General features: G+C 44.8%; 1 protein-coding gene across 30 annotated transcripts in view; it reads left to right on the top strand.

The window, feature by feature from the left end:
• Positions 1–18,753, top strand: part of CLASP1 (cytoplasmic linker associated protein 1) — a 264,028-nt gene that overhangs the window by 116,111 nt on the left and 129,164 nt on the right. Inside the window, exon 1 of one of the 30 annotated variants that reach the window (XM_060302566.1) lies at positions 10,518–10,815. The exons of the other annotated variants lie outside the window; for them this stretch is intronic. Coding sequence (XP_060158549.1) covers positions 10,800–10,815 — 16 coding nt within the window. The 5' untranslated portion in view covers positions 10,518–10,799. Of the gene's footprint in view, positions 1–10,517; positions 10,816–18,753 lie in introns of those variants that run through there. 30 annotated transcript variants of the gene reach the window in all.

The raw sequence follows: 18,753 nt of genomic DNA, 5'->3' as shown, positions 1-18,753 counted from the left end.
GTTCTCCACAGTGGCTGCACCAGTTTACATTCCCACCAACAGTGTAGGAGGGTTCTCTTTTCTCCACGCACTCTCCAGCATTTATTGTTTGTAAATTTTTTGATGATGGCCGTTCTGACCGGTGTGAGGTGATACCTCATTGTGCTTTTGATTTGCATTTCTCTAATAATTAGTGATGTTGAGCATCTTTTCATGTGTTTGTTGGCCATCTGTATATCTTCTTTGGAGGGATGTCTATTTAGGTCTTGCGCCCGTTTTTTTCACTGGGTTGTTTTTTTGATATTGAGCTGCATGAGCTGTTTGTATATTTTGGAGATTAATCCCTTGTCAGTTGCTTCATTTGCAAATATTTTCTCCCATTCTGAGGGTTATCTTTTCTTTCTGTTTATGGTTTCCTTTGCTGTGCAAAAGCTTTTAAGTTTAATTGTGTCCCATTTGTTTTTTTTTGTTTTGTTTTTATTTTCATTACTGTAGGAGGTGGGTCTAAAAAGATCTTGCTGCGATTTATGTCAGAGAGTGCTCTATGCTTTCCTCTAAGAGTTTTATAGTGTCTGGCCTTACATTTAGGTCTTTAATTCACTTTGAGTTTATTTTTGTGTATGGTGTTAGGGAGTGTTCTAATTTCATTCTTTTACATGTAGCTGTCCAGTTTTCCCAGCATCACTTATTGAAGAGACCGGCTTGACACATGCTTTTAATTGTGTGTGTGTGTATTCGTGTGGTTTTCCAGTTTAAAACTTGTTGACACCAAGATGGAAAGTAATGGGCGAGGAGGTAGCATTGGTGGCAGCAAAGCAAGTTTGTGCTTCATGCCTTTATTATATATGAGACAGAATCTCATTACGGTGCTGGCAATGGGGAGAAAGACCACACCATGTTGGAGGCCTTGCCTAGAAGATTATATATATGCACTCCATGAGTATTTTTTCCCCAGTTTTATTGAGAAATAATTGACTTATGTCACTGTATAAGTTTAAGGGATACAGCATGATGGCTTGATTCACATATATCTTGAATACTCTGTGAGTTTTAATGAACTGACAATATGATTTAATCATCAGGAATACCAAAACCCTGTGGCATTGGGAGCATCCCAGCAACGTTTTATTCTAATTGTCCAGGTGTGAACATTGCCCCCCGTTTCCTTATTTTTGTGAAATGTGCATATGTATGTGTGCGTGTCCGTGTGTGTCCGTGTGTGTGTGTGTGTGTGTGTGTGTGTGTGTGTGTGTGTGCTTATAGGGGTAGGGTTGAGGATGGAAACAGTTCTCTTAGGCTCTGTGTTAAAAAATAACAGATTGTAAGAAAGCCTTAACTCAAAATTTCTTAGAGACCTGTTCAGCTTTTTACTGTAGAGGCATACTTAGGAGGCATTGCAGGTTCGGTTCCAGACCCCTGCAGTAAAGCGAAAAAATGGGTCACATGGAGTTTTTGGTTTCCCAGTGCATATAAAAGTTACGTTGACACCATACTGTAGTCTTTTAAGGGTGCGATAGCATTATATCTGGAAAAAAAATACAGTGTACATACCTTAATTAAGAAATACTTTATTTGCTAAAAAAATGATAAACATCATCTGACCCTTCAGCAAGTCATAATCTTTTTACAATAGTAACATCAAAGATCACTGATCACAGATCATTATGACAAATACAGTAATAATGGAAAAGTTGGAAATATTGTGAGAATTACCAAAATGTGACACAGAGACACAAAGGGAGCAAGTGCTGTTTGGGAAAATGGCTTCAGTAGATTTGCTTGACGCAGGTTTGCCACAAACCCTTCAATTTGTAAAAAAAACAAAACCAAAAAAACGCAGTACCTGCAAAGCACAGTAATGAAAAAGTGCACTGAAACGAGGTATGCCTGTTGATGCATAGACTTACTGTTTTAATTGTTAGAGCCAGAATAGAATAACAGAAAGGCGCATATATAAAGGTTTTAGAATTCCTAACCCAAATAGCTTGGTCTCTCATCAGTAACTTTGGGAGACCAGCAAGGTGTTTAATTGCTGTCAAAAAATAAACCACCTCATTTTCTTCTTTGCTGGAGCCATTGAACATTTAGGTAGCAGGTAGCATAGAGAAGCTGCAGTAGCAGCAGAATAAAAGTCCCCGCCCCCCCGACCCAGCTTCTCCTTTTTATTTGCCCACTGACTTCCAGTGTAAAAGCATTCTTTGAACTCTTCTGGACTTCAGACCATTGAGTCTTCTACTTTTTTCAACCCATCCACCCTCTGCTTTCTCCTGCAGAGTTGTAGGAGAAAGGTTGTATCACAACCTTTCTGAACTTTCTTGTTAGTTCTAGGAGTTTTTGTTGGCTCCTTGGGATTTTCTGCGTAGACAGTCATGTCATCCACAAGCAGGAACAGTTTTGTCTCTTTCAGATGTGTATACTTTTTCTTTCCTTTTCTTGCCTTATTGCACTGGCTAGAACTTCTGCCATATGTAAAATAAGGATGGTGAGAGTGGACCTCCTTGCCTGGTTCCCAGTCCTAGGTTTTCCATAACTAAGTTTGATGTTAACTGTAGGTCTTTTTGTAGGTGTTCATTAGCAAGATGAGGTAGTTCTACTACCTCATTCCTGCTTATCTGGCTTTTTATTACAAATGGGTGTTGGACTTTTTTCTGAAATCATCAGCATATTTTATTTATTTATTTTTGGCTGTGTTGGGTCTTCATTGCTGCGTGCAGGCTTTCTCTAGTTGCGGCTCGCGGGGGCTACTCTTTGTTGCGGTGCGCGGGCTTCTCTTTGTGGTGGCTTCTCTTGTTGCGGAGCACGGGCTCTAGGCTCACAGGCTTCAGTAGTTGTGGCTCACGGGCTCAGTAGTTGTGGCTCACGAGCTCTAGGACGCAGGCTCAGTAGTTGTGCTGCACGGGCTTTGTTGCTCCACGGCATGTGGGATCTTCCCGGACCAGGGCTCGAACCCGTGTCCCCTGCATTGGCAGGCGGATTCTAAACCACTGCGCCACCAGGGAAGCCTGATCATCAGCATATTTTAAATATTAAGATATAATTCATACCAAAAAAAATTCACTTTGTGAAAGTGCATAATTCAGTGGTTTTTCATATATTCAGAAAATTGTGCAGTTATCACCACTGTCTAATTCTAGAAAATTGTCAGCAGCCCCAAGAAAACCTGTGCCCATTAGCACTAGCTGTTTCCCTGTCCTTCCAGTCCCTGACAACCTGTCTTTTGTCTTTGTGGATTTGCCTGTTCTGGACATTTTATATAAATGGAATCATATGGTGTATGGCTTCTTTCACTTAATATTTTCAAGGTTCATCCACCTGGTAGCATATGTCAGTACTTCATTCCTTCTTATGGCTGAATAACATTTTTTTTTTATAAATACACCATGTTTTGTTGATCCACTCAACAGTTGAAGGACATTTGGGTTGAAGTTTGTGCTTTTCAACTTTGTTCTTCTTTTCAAGATTGTTTTGACTCTGCTGGGTTCCTTGCATTTCCATATGAATTACAGGATTTTGGTAGGGACTGTGTTGAACCTGTCGACCAGTTTGAGAAATATTACCATCTTAACAGCATTAAGCCTTCTAATCCATTAATGTAAAGATACCTTTCAATTTATTTAGGTCTTGGAATTCTTTCAACAATGTTTTGTAGTTTTTAATTTATAAGTCTTGCACTACTTCGGTTAAATTTATTCCTAAGTATTTTATTCTTTTTGGTCATATTGGAAATATAATTCTTTTCTTCATTTTATTTTTGGATTGTTCTTTGCCAGCATATAGAAATAAAGTAGAATTTTATACTTGATCTTGTATTTGGCAACCTTGCTTAACCCATTTTTTAGCTAGATTTTTCCTCTCCAGTGGATTCCTTAGGATTTTCTATATACTAGGTCATTTAATCTGTGAATAGAGATTGTTTTACTTCTCTCTTTCCGATCTGGATTCCTTTTAGGGTGTTGCTTTTTTTGTTTTCAAATGCTTTTTCTGATGTCAGTTGATATTGTTTTTCTTTATTTAGCCTGATGATATTGTGACGTTATATTGATGGATTTTTTTCCGGTAATAATCCACTCTTGCATACCTGGAATAAATCCCACTTGGTCATAGTGTACAGTTCTTTTTATACAGTGTTGTGTTCGGTTTGCGAGTACCTTGTCGAGGAGTTTTTTTGCACCTAACTTCATGAGAGAGGTTGGCCTGCACTTGTTCTCACCCCTCGCCCCCCCTTTGTCTGGACTGTTGACTCTAAAGCATGCCGAGTGTCGTTCGGTTAAAACACGCATACGTATATCTCCAGCCATTCTCATTGCTCTGCTTCTCTCCTCCCCTGTACAGCAAACTTCTCCTGAGACGTCTGTGTTAAAAAAAAAAAAAAAAAATTCAACTGAGTAAATTTTAAAGATCTACTTGGCTTTACTGAACGAGTCTTGAGTTGGGGAGCATCCCATCTAGCGAGGGTGTGTGTGTCTGGGGGTTGCTCCAAAAGGAGTAGAGAAAGGGAAAGGTTTTTTAAAGGCAAGGCAAGGAAGTCATAAACAGAAAAGATTATTTCAGGCTAAAGTAACCCACCTGTGGGGGACGGGACGGGTCTGTGTGGCAGTGACCTCACCTTCACTGGGGCTGGAGGACGCCCATGAGACGGGTGACCTCCCTGGTGCCGACTGGGAAATTCCTGACTGACGGCGTGAGACCGCAGTTGGTAGGGAGGTTGAAGCAGCAGTTGGGTTAGGTATTCAGCCCCACTCTGGTTGTGTGGCCTAGTGTAAGTGACTCCGTCTTGGTCCTGTGGTTTGCTTTTTTAAACATCTGTATTCCCTGTCTCAGTCTCTTCGCCTAGTCACCTCCTCAGACTGCTCCAGGCTCGGGGTCAGCTCACGTCACCGACACAGCTGACGGCGCTGTTACGGGGTGATGGCCACGCTACTCCACCCGCTGGCGTTGCCAGTCTTCACCCTGCCCGGCCTCTCACCATGCTGGACACTGCTGAGCCCCATCTCCCCCTCCTGGAAGCATCCTTCCTCCTTGCCTCCTCTGGCCTGACCTCCTTTTGATGTTTTTTTCCTGCTGTTGGGCTGTTGTTTCTAGGTTTGCTCTCTGCTACTTGCCACTAAATTCTTAAGGCTGGCTCGGTTCTATGCCTTTCTCTTTCTCAGGCAGTGCTCTCCTCTGGGTTATAATTTTCCATGGCCGGAACTCTGTTTACTAGCCAGATAACATGTTTCCATAAATGCGTCCAATGCTGCTAACCGTATGTGAAGGAGCTGCCTGTCTGACATTTCTTCATGTATTGGAGACACGTACCCAGACTCATGTCCCAAAGACAAAACCCAGAACACCTCAACATGACCTTGTCCTAGCTTCCCTCTGTACATCTCCCGTGGACGACCGCTCCACTGTCCACCCAGGCGTGAGAATCAGGACTTGCCTGTCACCCCGGAGGCCCCACCTTCCTCCCCGCCTGGTGCCTCGCCACTGGCTCCTGTGGTTGTGGACGCCTCTCAGTGGCCCCAGCGCTCTTCTCCAGCCCCTTTGCCCGCACTGTTGAAGCCACCTGCTCGCGGTCCCCCTGCCTCCTCCCCCCGGTCTGGTCTGTTGTGCGACGTCGCCGAAATGAGGGGACCGATCCTTCGCTCTGGATGAAGACTGCTCTGTGGTGGAAGAGACTGAGGCCAGGAGGTCTTCTCCTGTCTCCTTTTTCCTTCAGCCAGGACAGTGTTAAAAACATTTATAAGTATTACCTGCACTGTCACTTTGATGTTAGCCTGAGAGATGTTCACTTTTCAGAAGTCTGAGCAGGTCGGATCCTTGCTCAGATCCTTGAAGGTGGACACAGCCTGTAGCCAAACTCTCTGGGTGCACCTGGGGGCGGCCTCAGAGCAAGGTCTTCTGACCCCCTTCCCTTTTCATTTCTTTATTTGGAAAATGTTAAATGTATGCTAAAGTGCATAGATGAGAATAATGGAGCCCCATGTGGGCGCCACCCAGCTTCACCAGGCCTTGTTTCACCTCCATTCATCAGAAATAATGGGCTGTAAGTGAAGAAGAGCTGGAACACATTATGTCATTCAAGTTGGGTTCAAGACGTGGGCCTGGCCCTTTCTGTATTTTTTAGTAGAAACATTAATATAGAAAATGAGCATCAGTTCCAGATTAGGTATATTCTTCTTAGGAATTTTGCAAGCATTAATCTCCCAAAAATAAGCACACCGTTGTTATCGTCTACTTTTAAGAACGGGGGGGCTTCCCTGGTGGCGCAGTGGTTAAGAATCCACCTGCCAATGCAGGGGACACGGGTTCAAGCCCTCGTCCAGGAAGATCCCATGTGCCGCAGAGCAACTAAGCCCGAGTGCCACAACTACTGAGCCTGCGCTCTAGAGTCCGTGAGCCACAACTACTGAAGCCCGTGTGCCTAGAGCCCGTGCTCCGCAACAAGAGAAGCCACCACGATGAGAAGCCCACGCACCACGACGAAGAGTAGCCCCCGCCCGCCGCAACTAGAGAAAGCCCCACGCAGCAACGGAGACCCAACGCAGCCAAAAATAAATTAAATAAATAAATTTATAAGAACAGAGGAAAACAAATTACAGTTGTGACTCCTGTTTGTTTCAAGAGGAGGGAAAGGCGTGAACATCATACGTTAGCTGCGTGCTGATGGTGGCTGTGGGGAGGGCTTCCGTCCCATAGGGTTAGACGAAGGCTTTCCGAGCAGCTCTGTGTTGCAGGTGGATTCTGCCTCCTGCCCTCACTACTCACATGATTAAAAAAAAATCTTCTTCCTGTTTCAATTCATTGCTCCCAAGATACCCCCCAGTCCTTAGCGGCCTGCTGCAGCCGTGCTCCATCTGGCCCTGCAGCCTTCTCAGCCCGGCCCTCCCCTGGGGCCACCTGTCCTCATTACCCATCCTCTGAGACCCTGGTGCACGTCTCTTCTGTCTCCTCTTTCTTATCTCGCTGTTCCTCATCCTTTCCAGCTCAGTATTCCCTCCCTCTGGCTCTAGAAAGCTTTCCCTGACCTCCCTGTTGGACACTTCCAAGCATCCCCTACTTTGCTGCATTTGGTGATTTGACTGATGTCCCTCTTCTGCATTGGACTCTTAGCCCCCTGAGTACAGGGCATTCTAGGCCCCAAACACCTCCGTCTGTCTTCTGTTCTTAGTCCTGGTGAGTCCCCTGGGGTTGGCTCGTTTGAGGGGCATCAGTGTTTTCCTCTGTAATCTCTTATTATTGATAACACAGAGTGCATATGTGGAAACTTCGTACCTGAGGTACCCCAGTCCTTCTTGTTTTCTGCTTTTCCCTGTGGATTCTTGGGTACCAGATGAGAGTTAGACCTGAGGAAGAAATGAGTCAAAGGCAAAGAGAGGATGGAAACATGGGGCTCATTTCCAGGTTCCTGAACTGCCTTTGGGCCAGGGTTCTGATGGATGGAAGGCCGTCGTGTTTGATTCGTACGTGTATATTTCCTAGGCTGACCCGACAAGCCGTCTGTTGAGCGATCTCTCTCTCAAACCCCATTTGTGAAAATTCAGCCTCTGTTCACAGCAGGAGGACTTAACAAGTGACTCAACAGGGACCTAACACTTTAATGAGTGGTGACTGTGTGTGGCCACAGCAGGTGTCCGTTCTAGAGTGTGGGTGCCCGAGTCCCCCACGGGACAGGTAGACAGAGCGTCAGGGAGACGCCGAAAGGGGCTGCTGTGGACGAGTGTGGCCATCGTTCTTCCTTAGGAAAGGCTTCTCTGCCCCCACACGCGGGCCGTGTGACTCGGGGCACCGCGCTTCCCTCCTGGGAGCCAGCTCACTCCTGTGCTCTGCAGGGTAAATGAGGTCAGGTGTAAAGCTCCCAGCCGTGCCCGGATGGGGTTGGTGCTCAAAACGATAGGTTTCGCCTCCATTGCTCCATCTCAGGGATATATTCTTTTTTTTTTTTTTTAAATAAATAGAACATCATTTGAGAATAACTCTCATACTTGTGTTTCTTGTAGAGTTTTGGGTGATTTTGGAGTATACATTTTAATTTAATGCACGTTTTCTTTAACGATAATGCACTTTTTAAAAAATGGTGTTTTTGAGGTGTAATTCACATACCATACAATTCACCCACTTAAAGTATATACTTCAGTCATATTTAGCATATTTACAGATATGTGCAATCATCACCACAGTCAGTTTTAAAACATTTTTGTCACCGCAAGAGAGAAACCCGGTGTTCGTAGCCGTCACCTTCCTAATTCCCTAACCCCCACCCCTGCCCCAGCAGCTGCGAATCTACTCTACAGACGTGCCTGTTCTGGGCATTTCATGTAAATGGAACCACACAGTACGTGTTGATGTCTGTGTGACTTGTTTCATTTAACATGATGTTTTCAAGGTTCGTGCGTGTCGTGGTGCATCAGCACCTCTGTTCCACTGCATGGCTGGACCACCTTCTGTTTATCCTGTCCGTTCATCCAGTGATGAACATTTCGATGGTTGCTACATTTTTGGTATGGTGAATAGTTTACAGATTTTTGTTGAACATGTTTTCAATCCTTTTTGAGTATATACCTAGAAGTGGAATTGCTGGATTCTATGGTGACTCTGTGTTTGAAGAATTGCATATTCCTCTTCTTGAGGAACTGTCAAACTGTTTCCCACCATGGTTTCCACATTTTATATTTCCACCAGCAATGTGTGAGGGTTCTATTTTCTCCACATCCTCTCCAACAAGACAAAACAAAGAACACCATTTTTTCCTTTCTTTTTAAAAAATTACAGTCATCCTAGTGGGTGTGAAGTGGTATCTCATTATTTTGATTTGCATTTCCCTCATGACTGATGATGCTGCGTATATTTTCATGTGCTTGTTGGTCATCTGTAGATCTTATTTGGAAAATCTCTCTTCAGGTCCTTTGCCCGTTTCTAAATTAGTTTATTTGTCTTTTTGTCGTTGAGCTAAAAGAGTTCTTTATATATACTAGATAACAAGACTCTTATCAGATATTTGATTTGCAAGTATTTTTTCCCCATCTGTGGGTTGTCTTTTCACTTTCTTGGCATCTAAGTTTTTAATTTTGATGAATTCTAATTTATCTGTTTTTTTCTTTTGTTACTTGTGCACAATAATGCTCCTTTGAGTAAGAAAGAAAAGCTCTGGATTTGAGCTAAGTTGAAAGGAACTATTAATGTAATAGCAATACTCTTAGGGAAGAAATGGGTTTTGTCGTGGGTTGCATTTCTTGACATGTTCAAAATTATATTGTTCTAAGATGTGTAATCGATTATATTTATATAATGCCACGGACTTCATGTTTTAGAAGTGTAAGACTTGTGACTAAACAGCAGTGAAAAAGCATCTGAGCAGCAACTGGAAATGGGTGTTCTGTCTGTAATAGAATACTTCATCTTTGTATGATTCTTTTTTGTTGCTAGGTTACCTGAAGGCCTTTCAGTTTTGAATGGCAAGAATATGGGAGTTAAAAATATGTTGTTTTATAGATGTTTCTTTTTTCTTTTTTTTTCCATCTCCGTATAATTAGCAAACCCCTTGAAGCAAAAATTACAGTTTTTCCTTCTATGGGTTTTAAAAAGCCAATTATTTTCTGTGTACGTTTTAAAAATCATGCAGATGTGCTTATGCTCATGGGAGAATCGAATTTTCAGCATGAAAGAGCCAGTAATTATAGACTAGTCATTTGTCCTTTATCTGCAGCCACTTAATGTTCTTTAATTGGATTTGATTGAAATGAGGCCCATGGTTGTTAATTTGGTTAAAAATGTGCATGCTTTTGAGTTTCTTGAGCAAAGCTGACATGTTCATGAGGAAAGAATGAAAGTATCATGCTGGTTCAATCTTGAAAATTCCATAATAAATCTGTAGCTAGAGGAAAAATACTTATTTGCTAACAAAACTGTAAGCTAGATAGTAGATAATCAGAAAATTGTAATGTATCTAGGGCGTCATTTTGCTGCAAAATGCAGCCTGCCCTCTGTCGTTTTACTAAAAAATTTTATAATTTGAAGAACGTTAGATATCATCTCTAAGTTTGTTGGAAATGAGAACTGCAAGTCTGAAAACGAATAGAGTGACGATGGATTGTTAGGCAAGATCTGAACTGTTGCCCAGCATAGCTGGGACAAAGCATTCATTGAAAGGCAAATTGATTGTCTTCTTTATTAAGAAGCTAAGCCGCCGTTATTGTGCAGTCTTTAAAAACAGTGGTTGTGAATAAGTGGATCAGGTCCGATAATGGGTTCCCAGCCCTCCCCCCACTTGTTTACTGGACTCTGCATGTTAGGAGGTTTGGGATTCTGGCTCAGTATCTTAGGCAAGTGATTCCGTAGTCACGGCCGCGGGGATGGTGTACTCCAAGACTGGCAAGGGCACTGTGCTGCACCAAGGAGACCGCCCCTAAAATAGCCTGGAAGGGACTGTCTCTGGCGCCAGCTTAAGTAGCTTAGGCTGCAGCTGACAGCTTTCTTTATCATCTGTATGGGAATGCCATAGCTTTGTGACTTTCTTCTCATTTAAAGTTTATGTTAAGAGCATTCTCTGTTTTTCCGGGGGGCGGGGAGTCAGGTAGTTGGTTAACATTTTTTTCGACACCAGTGTTAAAGAGGGCTCCCTGACTTGCGTCAGATGGGAAAGGTGCCCCCGCCCCTTGAACAATCACTGTTCTGCAGAGTGTAGGCTTTCATTTTGGAATAAGGGCGGCCGCTGTCCTTGGTGCTCAGATCGCACTGAAGAAGCCCTGTGGGTGGAGAGTTTGCTGAGGCGTCAGTGCCTGTGAGCAGGTGTAGCTTTCAGAGCAGTGTTTTTATTTGTACCGCGGTCACTGACGGTCATGACCACTGGGAAAGGTAGGCTATTCTAATATATTCTGGAAAGTGTTTGTAATTATTGCTGCTTAACTAGGAAATAAGATATTTAAGGTATTTTATCGTTGCTTTGAGAACTGAAGATCATGGATGAAACTTAGGAAAATAATTGTTACGAGTATTTGCATTTAGGCAGGAAAAATTGTGAAAGCTGCAGCTCTATTAAGGTTAGTGTTGACCTTCAAGGACCAGGAGAGAGCAAGTAGGCACAGGGAGCCAAGGTTAGCTGTGTTTTCATCAGCCTCTGTTTATTTTATGTGCTTTCAACTTTTTTTTTCTGCTCTCGTGTATTCACAGTATATGGCTCATGAAAATAAATTATTTTGCAATTACAAGACATTTGTGAATAAGTATCGGCTGTCTTGAAAGGACTCTACTGGTTGGAAATTTTTATGGTTTTCCCAGCGGTGGGCAGATTAAAAACACATATAAATCAGAATAGTGCAGGGGTGCCGCTTCTGTCTTGAGAATCATTGTATAATATTTTTTCCTTTTAAAAGATTTACATTTTTAAAATGCGCAGCTGGAACTGAAAAACTATGAAAGAAGCATTGTTTACAAAGGTCTTATTGATTAGCCTTCAGTCTTTCCACGGAGGTTTTGCCAGGTTTTGGCATTGCTGAAAGGATATGAAAGAGCTCTGTGTGACGGAGGTTTGTGTTGGAAGAAGAGTGCCTTGGACGTGCTGTGGACTACCTGTATCCCTGTCTAGGTTTCCTGTGGGATGGGCTTCCTGGCAGGCTTTTAACTTGTTGTCTCTGAAGGATATTTCCAGGCCCTTCAGCTGAAAATAGGTATTACACAGAATAAATTGTGCACAGTAACAAGTGTTCGTTTGTCTCCCTGCCGGGAAATTGGCATGTGTCCAGCTCATTGGCTCTGTTCTTTTGTCGTAGATTGTTAAGGTGTGTATATCTGTCGTCTTAATTTGGTTGAGTTTGCCGAAAATGGACATATTGGAAGATGCTGGATTATGTTTCTTAATTATATTTTAAAGTTGAGACTTGAAAGCATATACTGCTAGTGGTCATTTTTATTTCACCCCTTTTAACAGTATTCTGTATTCAGCTTAAGTTGCTGTAGGAAATCAAAACCTGGGCAGGACAGCTAAATAATTCACGTTCTGAAGTGACCTCTTTTCAGAACCCTTCATTTGAGGATTTGAAAGTGTGTTACTTATAAGTAGCATTTGTCTTACGTTGTCATCTTGTAGATTTTTTTTTTTTAAAACAACAGGGAGACATAATTATGGGGTTGACCATTTTATGTTAAAGACCTTGGAGAAAGCCTTGTGGCTCTGACTTTAAAATAAAGACTGTTCTCTCACTTGATAAATCCTTTCCAATAACCTGTCTCCTTAGTCACTGTTACTCGAAATGCAGGCTTTAAAAGCATTTAAAAGGGTACTTTTTACCCTAGGGAGCTGCAAGTATAGTAGGAAACAAGGATTAAATGCTGTTTCTTGTAGCAGGGGCATATTTCAATCTTCCTCTGTCAACCATGGTCAATAAGGGACCCATAACAGTCTGTACAATATAATGCCAGCCATTTTCTACTATGGTTCTGTGTATTTTAGTGTTTTCAAAGCACTTTCCCGAATGTCTCTTGTTTGTTTTTGTTTTCTGATTCTCACAGCAGCCTCAGGAGGAGTAGGCGGGGAGACGGGAGGTTTGAGTTCTCTAAATGGGCTGGTGGCCCCGGACTTCTGCCATCCTCGACCCGCCCTCCTTCCAGCAAACTGTCACCCAGCTCAGTGCTTCGCCCCTACTGTTGTGATAAAACCCTGGCTTTGTTTCTTTGATTCTGAAATTGTGCCATTTTCAGTATAGATGCTTTAGGGAATAGTTTAAAACTGTAAGCATTCAAAGAGATATTATTAAAACAGGCATTGGCCTGTTTAGACACATAGTGATCTGGACACTTGGAAGATGTGACATCCCTAATCAGTTGTTTGCCCAGTGATGGGCGGGTGGAGGCCAAGGGGGGCAGTTCTGGGATTGGAAATCACCTTACGAACATGACGAGTTTGTTTTTGAGAGCAGTGTGGTATTCCTGGAGGAGAAAGTGCAGGGGAGATGGCGGGGGCTTTGTAGGCCGTGCTGAGAAGCTGAGGTTTTTATTGTAGGCCATTTGCTCCTCAGAATTAAACCTTTAAAAATTGAGTGGAGAGACTGATACAGGGTGACCAACTTTCTTATTTTATTTTATTTTAAAAAATATTTATTTATTTTTGGCTGCATTGGGTCTTCATTGTTACATGTGGGCTTTCTCTTGTTACAGAGAGCGGGGCCACTCTTTGTTGCGGTGCGCGGGCTCCTCATTGCAGTGGCTTCTCTTGTTGTGGAGCACGGGCTCTAGGTGTGTTGGCTCCAGCAGTTGTGGGTCACGGGCTCAGTAGTTGTGGCTCACGGGCTCAGTAGTTGTGGCTTGCGGGCTCTAGAGTGCAGGCTCAGTAGTTGTGGCTCGCGGGCTCTAAGAGCACAGGCTCAGTAGTTGTGGCTCGCGGACTCAATAGTTGTGGCTTGCGGGCTCTAGAGCGCAGGCTCAGTAGTTGTGGCACATGGGCTTAGTTGCTCCGCGGCATGTGGGATCTTCCCGGACCAGGGATCAAACCTGTGTCCCCCTCATTGGCAGGCAGATTCTTAACCCCTGTGCCACCAGGGAAGTCCCAGGGTGACCAACTTTAATTTCACCAAATATAACATAGCAACAACCAAAAACCCCCACCGTATCTCTTATTTCAGAAAACAAGGGACTTTAACACCAGTAAAAAAAAAAAAAAAAGAGAGAGAGAAAGAAAGAAAATGAAATGAGGTAATTTAGAATAAATCCTGGTCTTTTAAATGAAAGAAATTTAGCTCTATGAGAAATTTACAAGTTTTTCCTTGAAGTTCTCAGTTTGGTGCAGACGGGTTAAATCATCCAAAAAGTGTCATCGTTCCTGTACATGGTGTTTGAGTCTAGCTGACTGGATCGTAAGCGTGTGGACTTCGGATCCCCTCCGTTGGAGTGTGCATCTGTGTCTGCGTGGACGGTGTGTGGCCTGGGCGGGCGGCTGGTCCGTCAGCCCCGGTTCCTCGTGTTCAGGTTGGCAAGCTGCTGTGAGAGTGAATGAGATGATGCACGTAGCACCTGTGTGATGTGGAGACACAGTCTAACGGGAGGTGAAAGTTGGATTTAGCTTGAAAATGACGTGGTTGAGCTTTTTGTTTAGATATGGAAGCTCCCTTAAGAGAAACAAGGTACAGAATCCGATGCAGAATAAGGTCTCTTAAAAAGAAGCTGCCACTAGTGCTCCGATCTTGGTTTCTACCACTGCCAGGGTCCATGGGGATGGCAGATTTGAGGCCTGGAGCAGGGAATGTACACAGTGAGCCTGGGCGTCTTGCAGCGCCGGACAGTAGGGTCGTGCCAAACCAGACCAAAACAGATCAAAACTGTGACGGGGGTATGTCAGCTGTCACAGGGAGCAGCTGAAAGGTTCTCACAGACTAGAGCGAGAAGAGTTTGATCAATAAGGTAGCACCGGATTATGACCCAGAGTGTAAGTGTTGATGAGTCTGTACTGATGCACATCAGTGGTCGAATAAGTGTGAACAAGGGGAGGGGTTGGAGGTGAGAGCCATACCAGCTGCACCTCAGGATGATGTGAGAGGAGGGGGGCGGGGGGGACATGGTGGGAGATGGCTGCCGGGCTGAGTGGTGCTGGGACCAGCTGAAGCAGGGCACTCGGAGAGTGAGCAGGTTTGAGTGTGGGGAGATGATTGTAGTTTTGGACACTTGAACTTAGAATTTTATTTGTATGTGGCTTTGATTCACGTTGGGTTTGTGTCTTGGAGCAGAGATGGGGCTGGCATTAGAGGACTAAGATTTATCAGAATGTAGCTGTTTATTGACAGTTATATTGTCATCTTATTTCTCTCTTCTTACGTAGAGGTGTGATTATTTGCCTCCCTTGGGTTCTTGAGAATGAAGTCCTTAAAGCAGGGATGGAGGATTTGAAGGATTATTGCACAAGAGGCAGCTAGCTCTTGGTGCAGTGGCTTTAATATGAGAAGACATTCTGGTAGGGACCCTCTCCCACAGTTGGCTCTGGATTTTTCCAGCTGACTTGCTTTTGCTCCTGTGTAGTGGTTGTCAGGAAGAATTGGGTCAGGGTTGGTACAGTGATAATTAAAATGACATTTCCAGACGAATGCAAAATGTAGATCTGATATTTGTGGGATTTGGTTTCTGACATTAATTAAGCACAATACCCTTTTGGCCAAGTTCAAAGGTAAAATAAGTCCTGTGGTCAAAAGGAGAAAAGAAGATTAAATCAGGGAAAGGATCCATTGTGATTTTTGTTACTGTGCCATTCAGAGATTACTCAAGGTTTTGAAAGATTAGTTGCTGATTCCTAGATTAGTTTTCAGTCATCAATATGCAGATTTTGTCCACAGCAGTTAAAGTTGCTTAAAACTCCCCCCTTTCCATGAAATAGTAAAAATGTAAGTCCAAATATGTTCACTTAAAATAAATATCTTCGGGCTTCCCTGGTGGCGCAGTGGTTGAGAGTCCGCCTGCCGATGCAGGGGACACGAGTTCGTGCCCCGGTCCGGGAAGATCCCACGTGCCGCGGAGCGGCTGGGCCCGTGAGCCATGGCCGCTGAGCCTGCGCGTCCGGAGCCTGTGGTCCGCAACGGGAGAGGCCACAACAGTGAGAGGCCCACGTAACACAAAAATAGATAAATAAATATCTTCGTGTAATTTTGGAGCACTTAAAAAATTTATTTATTTATTTATTTATTTATTTATGGCTGTGTTGGGTCTTCCTTGCTGCGTGTGGGCTTTCTCTAGTTGCGGTAAGCGAGGCCTGCTCCTTGTTGCGGTGCGTGGGCTTCTCATTGCGGTAGCTTCTCTTGTTGGGGAGCGCGGGCTCTAGGTGCGCGGGCTTCCGTAGTTGTGGTGCACGGGCTTCCGTATTTGTGGTGCACGGGTTTACCCGCTTCGCGGCATGTGGGATCTTCCCGGACCAGGGCTCGAACCCGTGCCCCCTGCATTGGCAGGTGGATTCTTAACCACTGTGCCACCAGGGAAGCCCTAGAGTACTTTTGTGAGAAGTTTAAGTACCGGTTTAAGTGCCCTACTCTAACTTATTACCATGCAGATGATTGGGGTTATTATTATTGATAATTACCAGCCTGATCAGCCCTGGGGTCAGTCCTGATCGCTGCCTGGGTTTCTTCAGCCCAGGGACTTGGTACACATGGACCCCACTGGAGTTCACACTCCTCGTCACCCAGCTCAGCATCTGCTCAGCTTCCAGGCACCACCGTCATGGTGCGGAGGCCTCGGGGTCCCTTCCCTGGGCCTCTGTAACCTCTAGGAATTTCCTCTCTGAAGCCTCCCCGTGCTGCTGGCCGTCAGCTCTGAGAGTGGGAAGCACTTTTTTCTCTGAACTATTGGCATCCAGTTAAGGGCCTGGCACAGAGTGGGCACCTAAACCTTCTGAGTACACAGATAATGGATATGTGAATGATGGTCATTCTGCAGATGAGGGACAGGCTCAGAGGAGTCCAGTAACTTGTCTAAACTAAAACAACGCCAGGGATGTCAAGGTCTGGAGAAGAGCTCTATGAAACCGGGGTACTTTTCACCACACGCCACACCACCTCCCAAGGTTACAGTCACGTGGGGAGGATTGAACTCCAGTTATTGTTATCTTTTCTCAGTGGAACCGCACACTAACTGGTTTACCCCCATGCTAGAAATGCCAGAATCTTTATCCAGCATGAAAGCGTGTAGCGCTGAGGTCGGAACGCTTTCCTTGGCCCGTCCTCTCTGGTGGGCATGCGCACAGAGGCTGCTTCTAGGCTCAGCCCATCACCTGACTGCACATGTGACTGTACCATCTGTGTGCACCGGATGCCCAGACATTGAAAACAGATCTATCACTGACCTTTGGAATTGGGAGAACTGATTGAGCAAAGCAGGAAAAATAGTAGAATAGTTAGGATGGGCTTCGTGGGTTCTTCTTATAGCCAGGTTCAGGGCTGAGTAAGTGTGTACATTTGATTTTTATAAAAATGAAATTGGAAAAGAAAACAATTGAAAGGCCCTCTTTTCTATCTTAAAGTTCATTTTTGGTGTCTTTAGTTTACTTGGGTTTCTTTCGACAGAAATGAGAATCGGGTTTGAGTGTGGCTCTCTGCGTTCAGACACCCACAGCTAGGGCGGCTGTCGCGGCGGTCCTAACAGCTGCCTGCACGTGCTGGTGGCCACGAGGCTGGAGCCACAGGGTCGTGAGTCAGTGGTGCCCTAGGGCCCTTTCCTGTGAGAGCACGCTCTCTACCCTTTTTTGCTTTGCTGTTCACGGTACATTGGAACTTTGCCGCTACCCTTTCTCCCCGTCCTGCTCTTGAATTCTCTGCTCGTGACAGAGGTGCCTGAGTGATCCTCGCCCCTGTGATGATGGTGAGCTTCCACCTTTGGTGGAAGCCACCCCGTCCAAAATGTCTCTCATGACCCCCTCTGCCTTTTCCCTCCTCCGCTGCACTACACTCTGGTCTTCCCCTGCATCACCCTTGTCACGGGTTATATGTCATACTTGTGTTTGCAAATGTATTCTCTCTCTTTATAGCGCAGGTTGCCTGCGGGGCGGGAGGGGAGCCTGCGCTTTTGTTCTTCCTGTCTTCCCAGGGCCTGGCAGAGTGTCCAGAAGGTCCCTCCCGCAGTCACCGGATGGGACAGGAGGGACAAAGGAGGGAGGTGGTGGTCAAAGTCAGGCAGCCGCCAGCCTGCGGTCCTTTTGTGAATTTCTTCAAGGAGAGCAACGCTTTGCTCATGCATTAGAACTTCAGAAAGAGGGTCTGTTCTCTCCTGCCATTCTCTCCTCATTCCTTTCCTCTCCTCCGTTTTTCTTCCCTCTTCCCCACCAGGTTCCTTTTTCGTCTCTTTGCTTTCTTCCCTCCCACTGCTGGGAGGAGCCCATTAGCTACTGGAAGGCAATCTGCTATCAGAGCACATTTTTGAGCCGGGCTGAGGGGCTGTGATGGGGTCCCCCCGTCTGCCCAGAGGTGCCTGCGAGGCTGACTTTTGACCGGCGGCCAGAGGGGAGCGAGGGTGTCTGCTCTCATAAGCACCCTCACATGGCGGTCTCCTTTGGTGTAACTGGGAAGCTGTTACGTGGGAATTGGCTTGGGAGCTGGGGAGGGCTGTGGGGCTCAGGGTAACGGTGAGCTGGCCCCGCTGGCAGCCACGTGGTCTGTGTGCTCACGTGCCCTATTCTTAGGACCAGAAAGTAAGCACATGATCAGTGTGAAGGACAGTTATCAGACAAGTAACTTCAGCAGTAGGCTTACAATTCACCAGAAGCCTCTCTGAGGATATCCTGCACCTTATGTAGTATAACTGTACTTACTTGTACTTTCTCCCCTTAAAATACACAGGCTCACAGCCTCCCGTGGTGTTGATATTGCCTTGAGCTTTCCTTTGCTTGCTTCCTGTTTGTAGCCTGCAGCTACACCTGGCCAGGCATCAGAATGTCTGTCTTAGAAGCCCTGAGCCGGCAGGGACTCAGTCTGGATGATTCTCTAGACAAATAACAGCAACAAATCTGAGTGCCCTTAATAGTTAATGGGCCCAGACGAGATTAAAAGGATTTTAGAAAGCAAACTACTTGGAAATTTTCAAACAAGTTATTCTTGCTTTATTACTGTTTGCTTTGTAATTATGTAAATAATCGTGGCATTGTGAACTCCCAAGTAGCTAAGAGGGTAAGTTCAGTAAAAGATACTAAGGCCTTAGCGGTAGCAAATTGGTTTTTAGCCTGTGTGTGTTACAGTTATCCAAAGGCCCTATTCTTCTTAACACCATGGAACACCATCAACTGTAATGTGACTTTCAACTTTTCAGATGGTAAGACTGGAATTGTTCAGA

The sequence above is a fragment of the Globicephala melas genome, chromosome 7 (assembly GCF_963455315.2).
Source record: "Globicephala melas chromosome 7, mGloMel1.2, whole genome shotgun sequence".
Classification (NCBI taxonomy): domain Eukaryota; kingdom Metazoa; phylum Chordata; class Mammalia; order Artiodactyla; family Delphinidae; genus Globicephala; species Globicephala melas.
The sequence above is the reverse complement of the archived record's forward strand: the minus strand, read 5'-3'. Positions and strand labels throughout refer to the sequence as shown.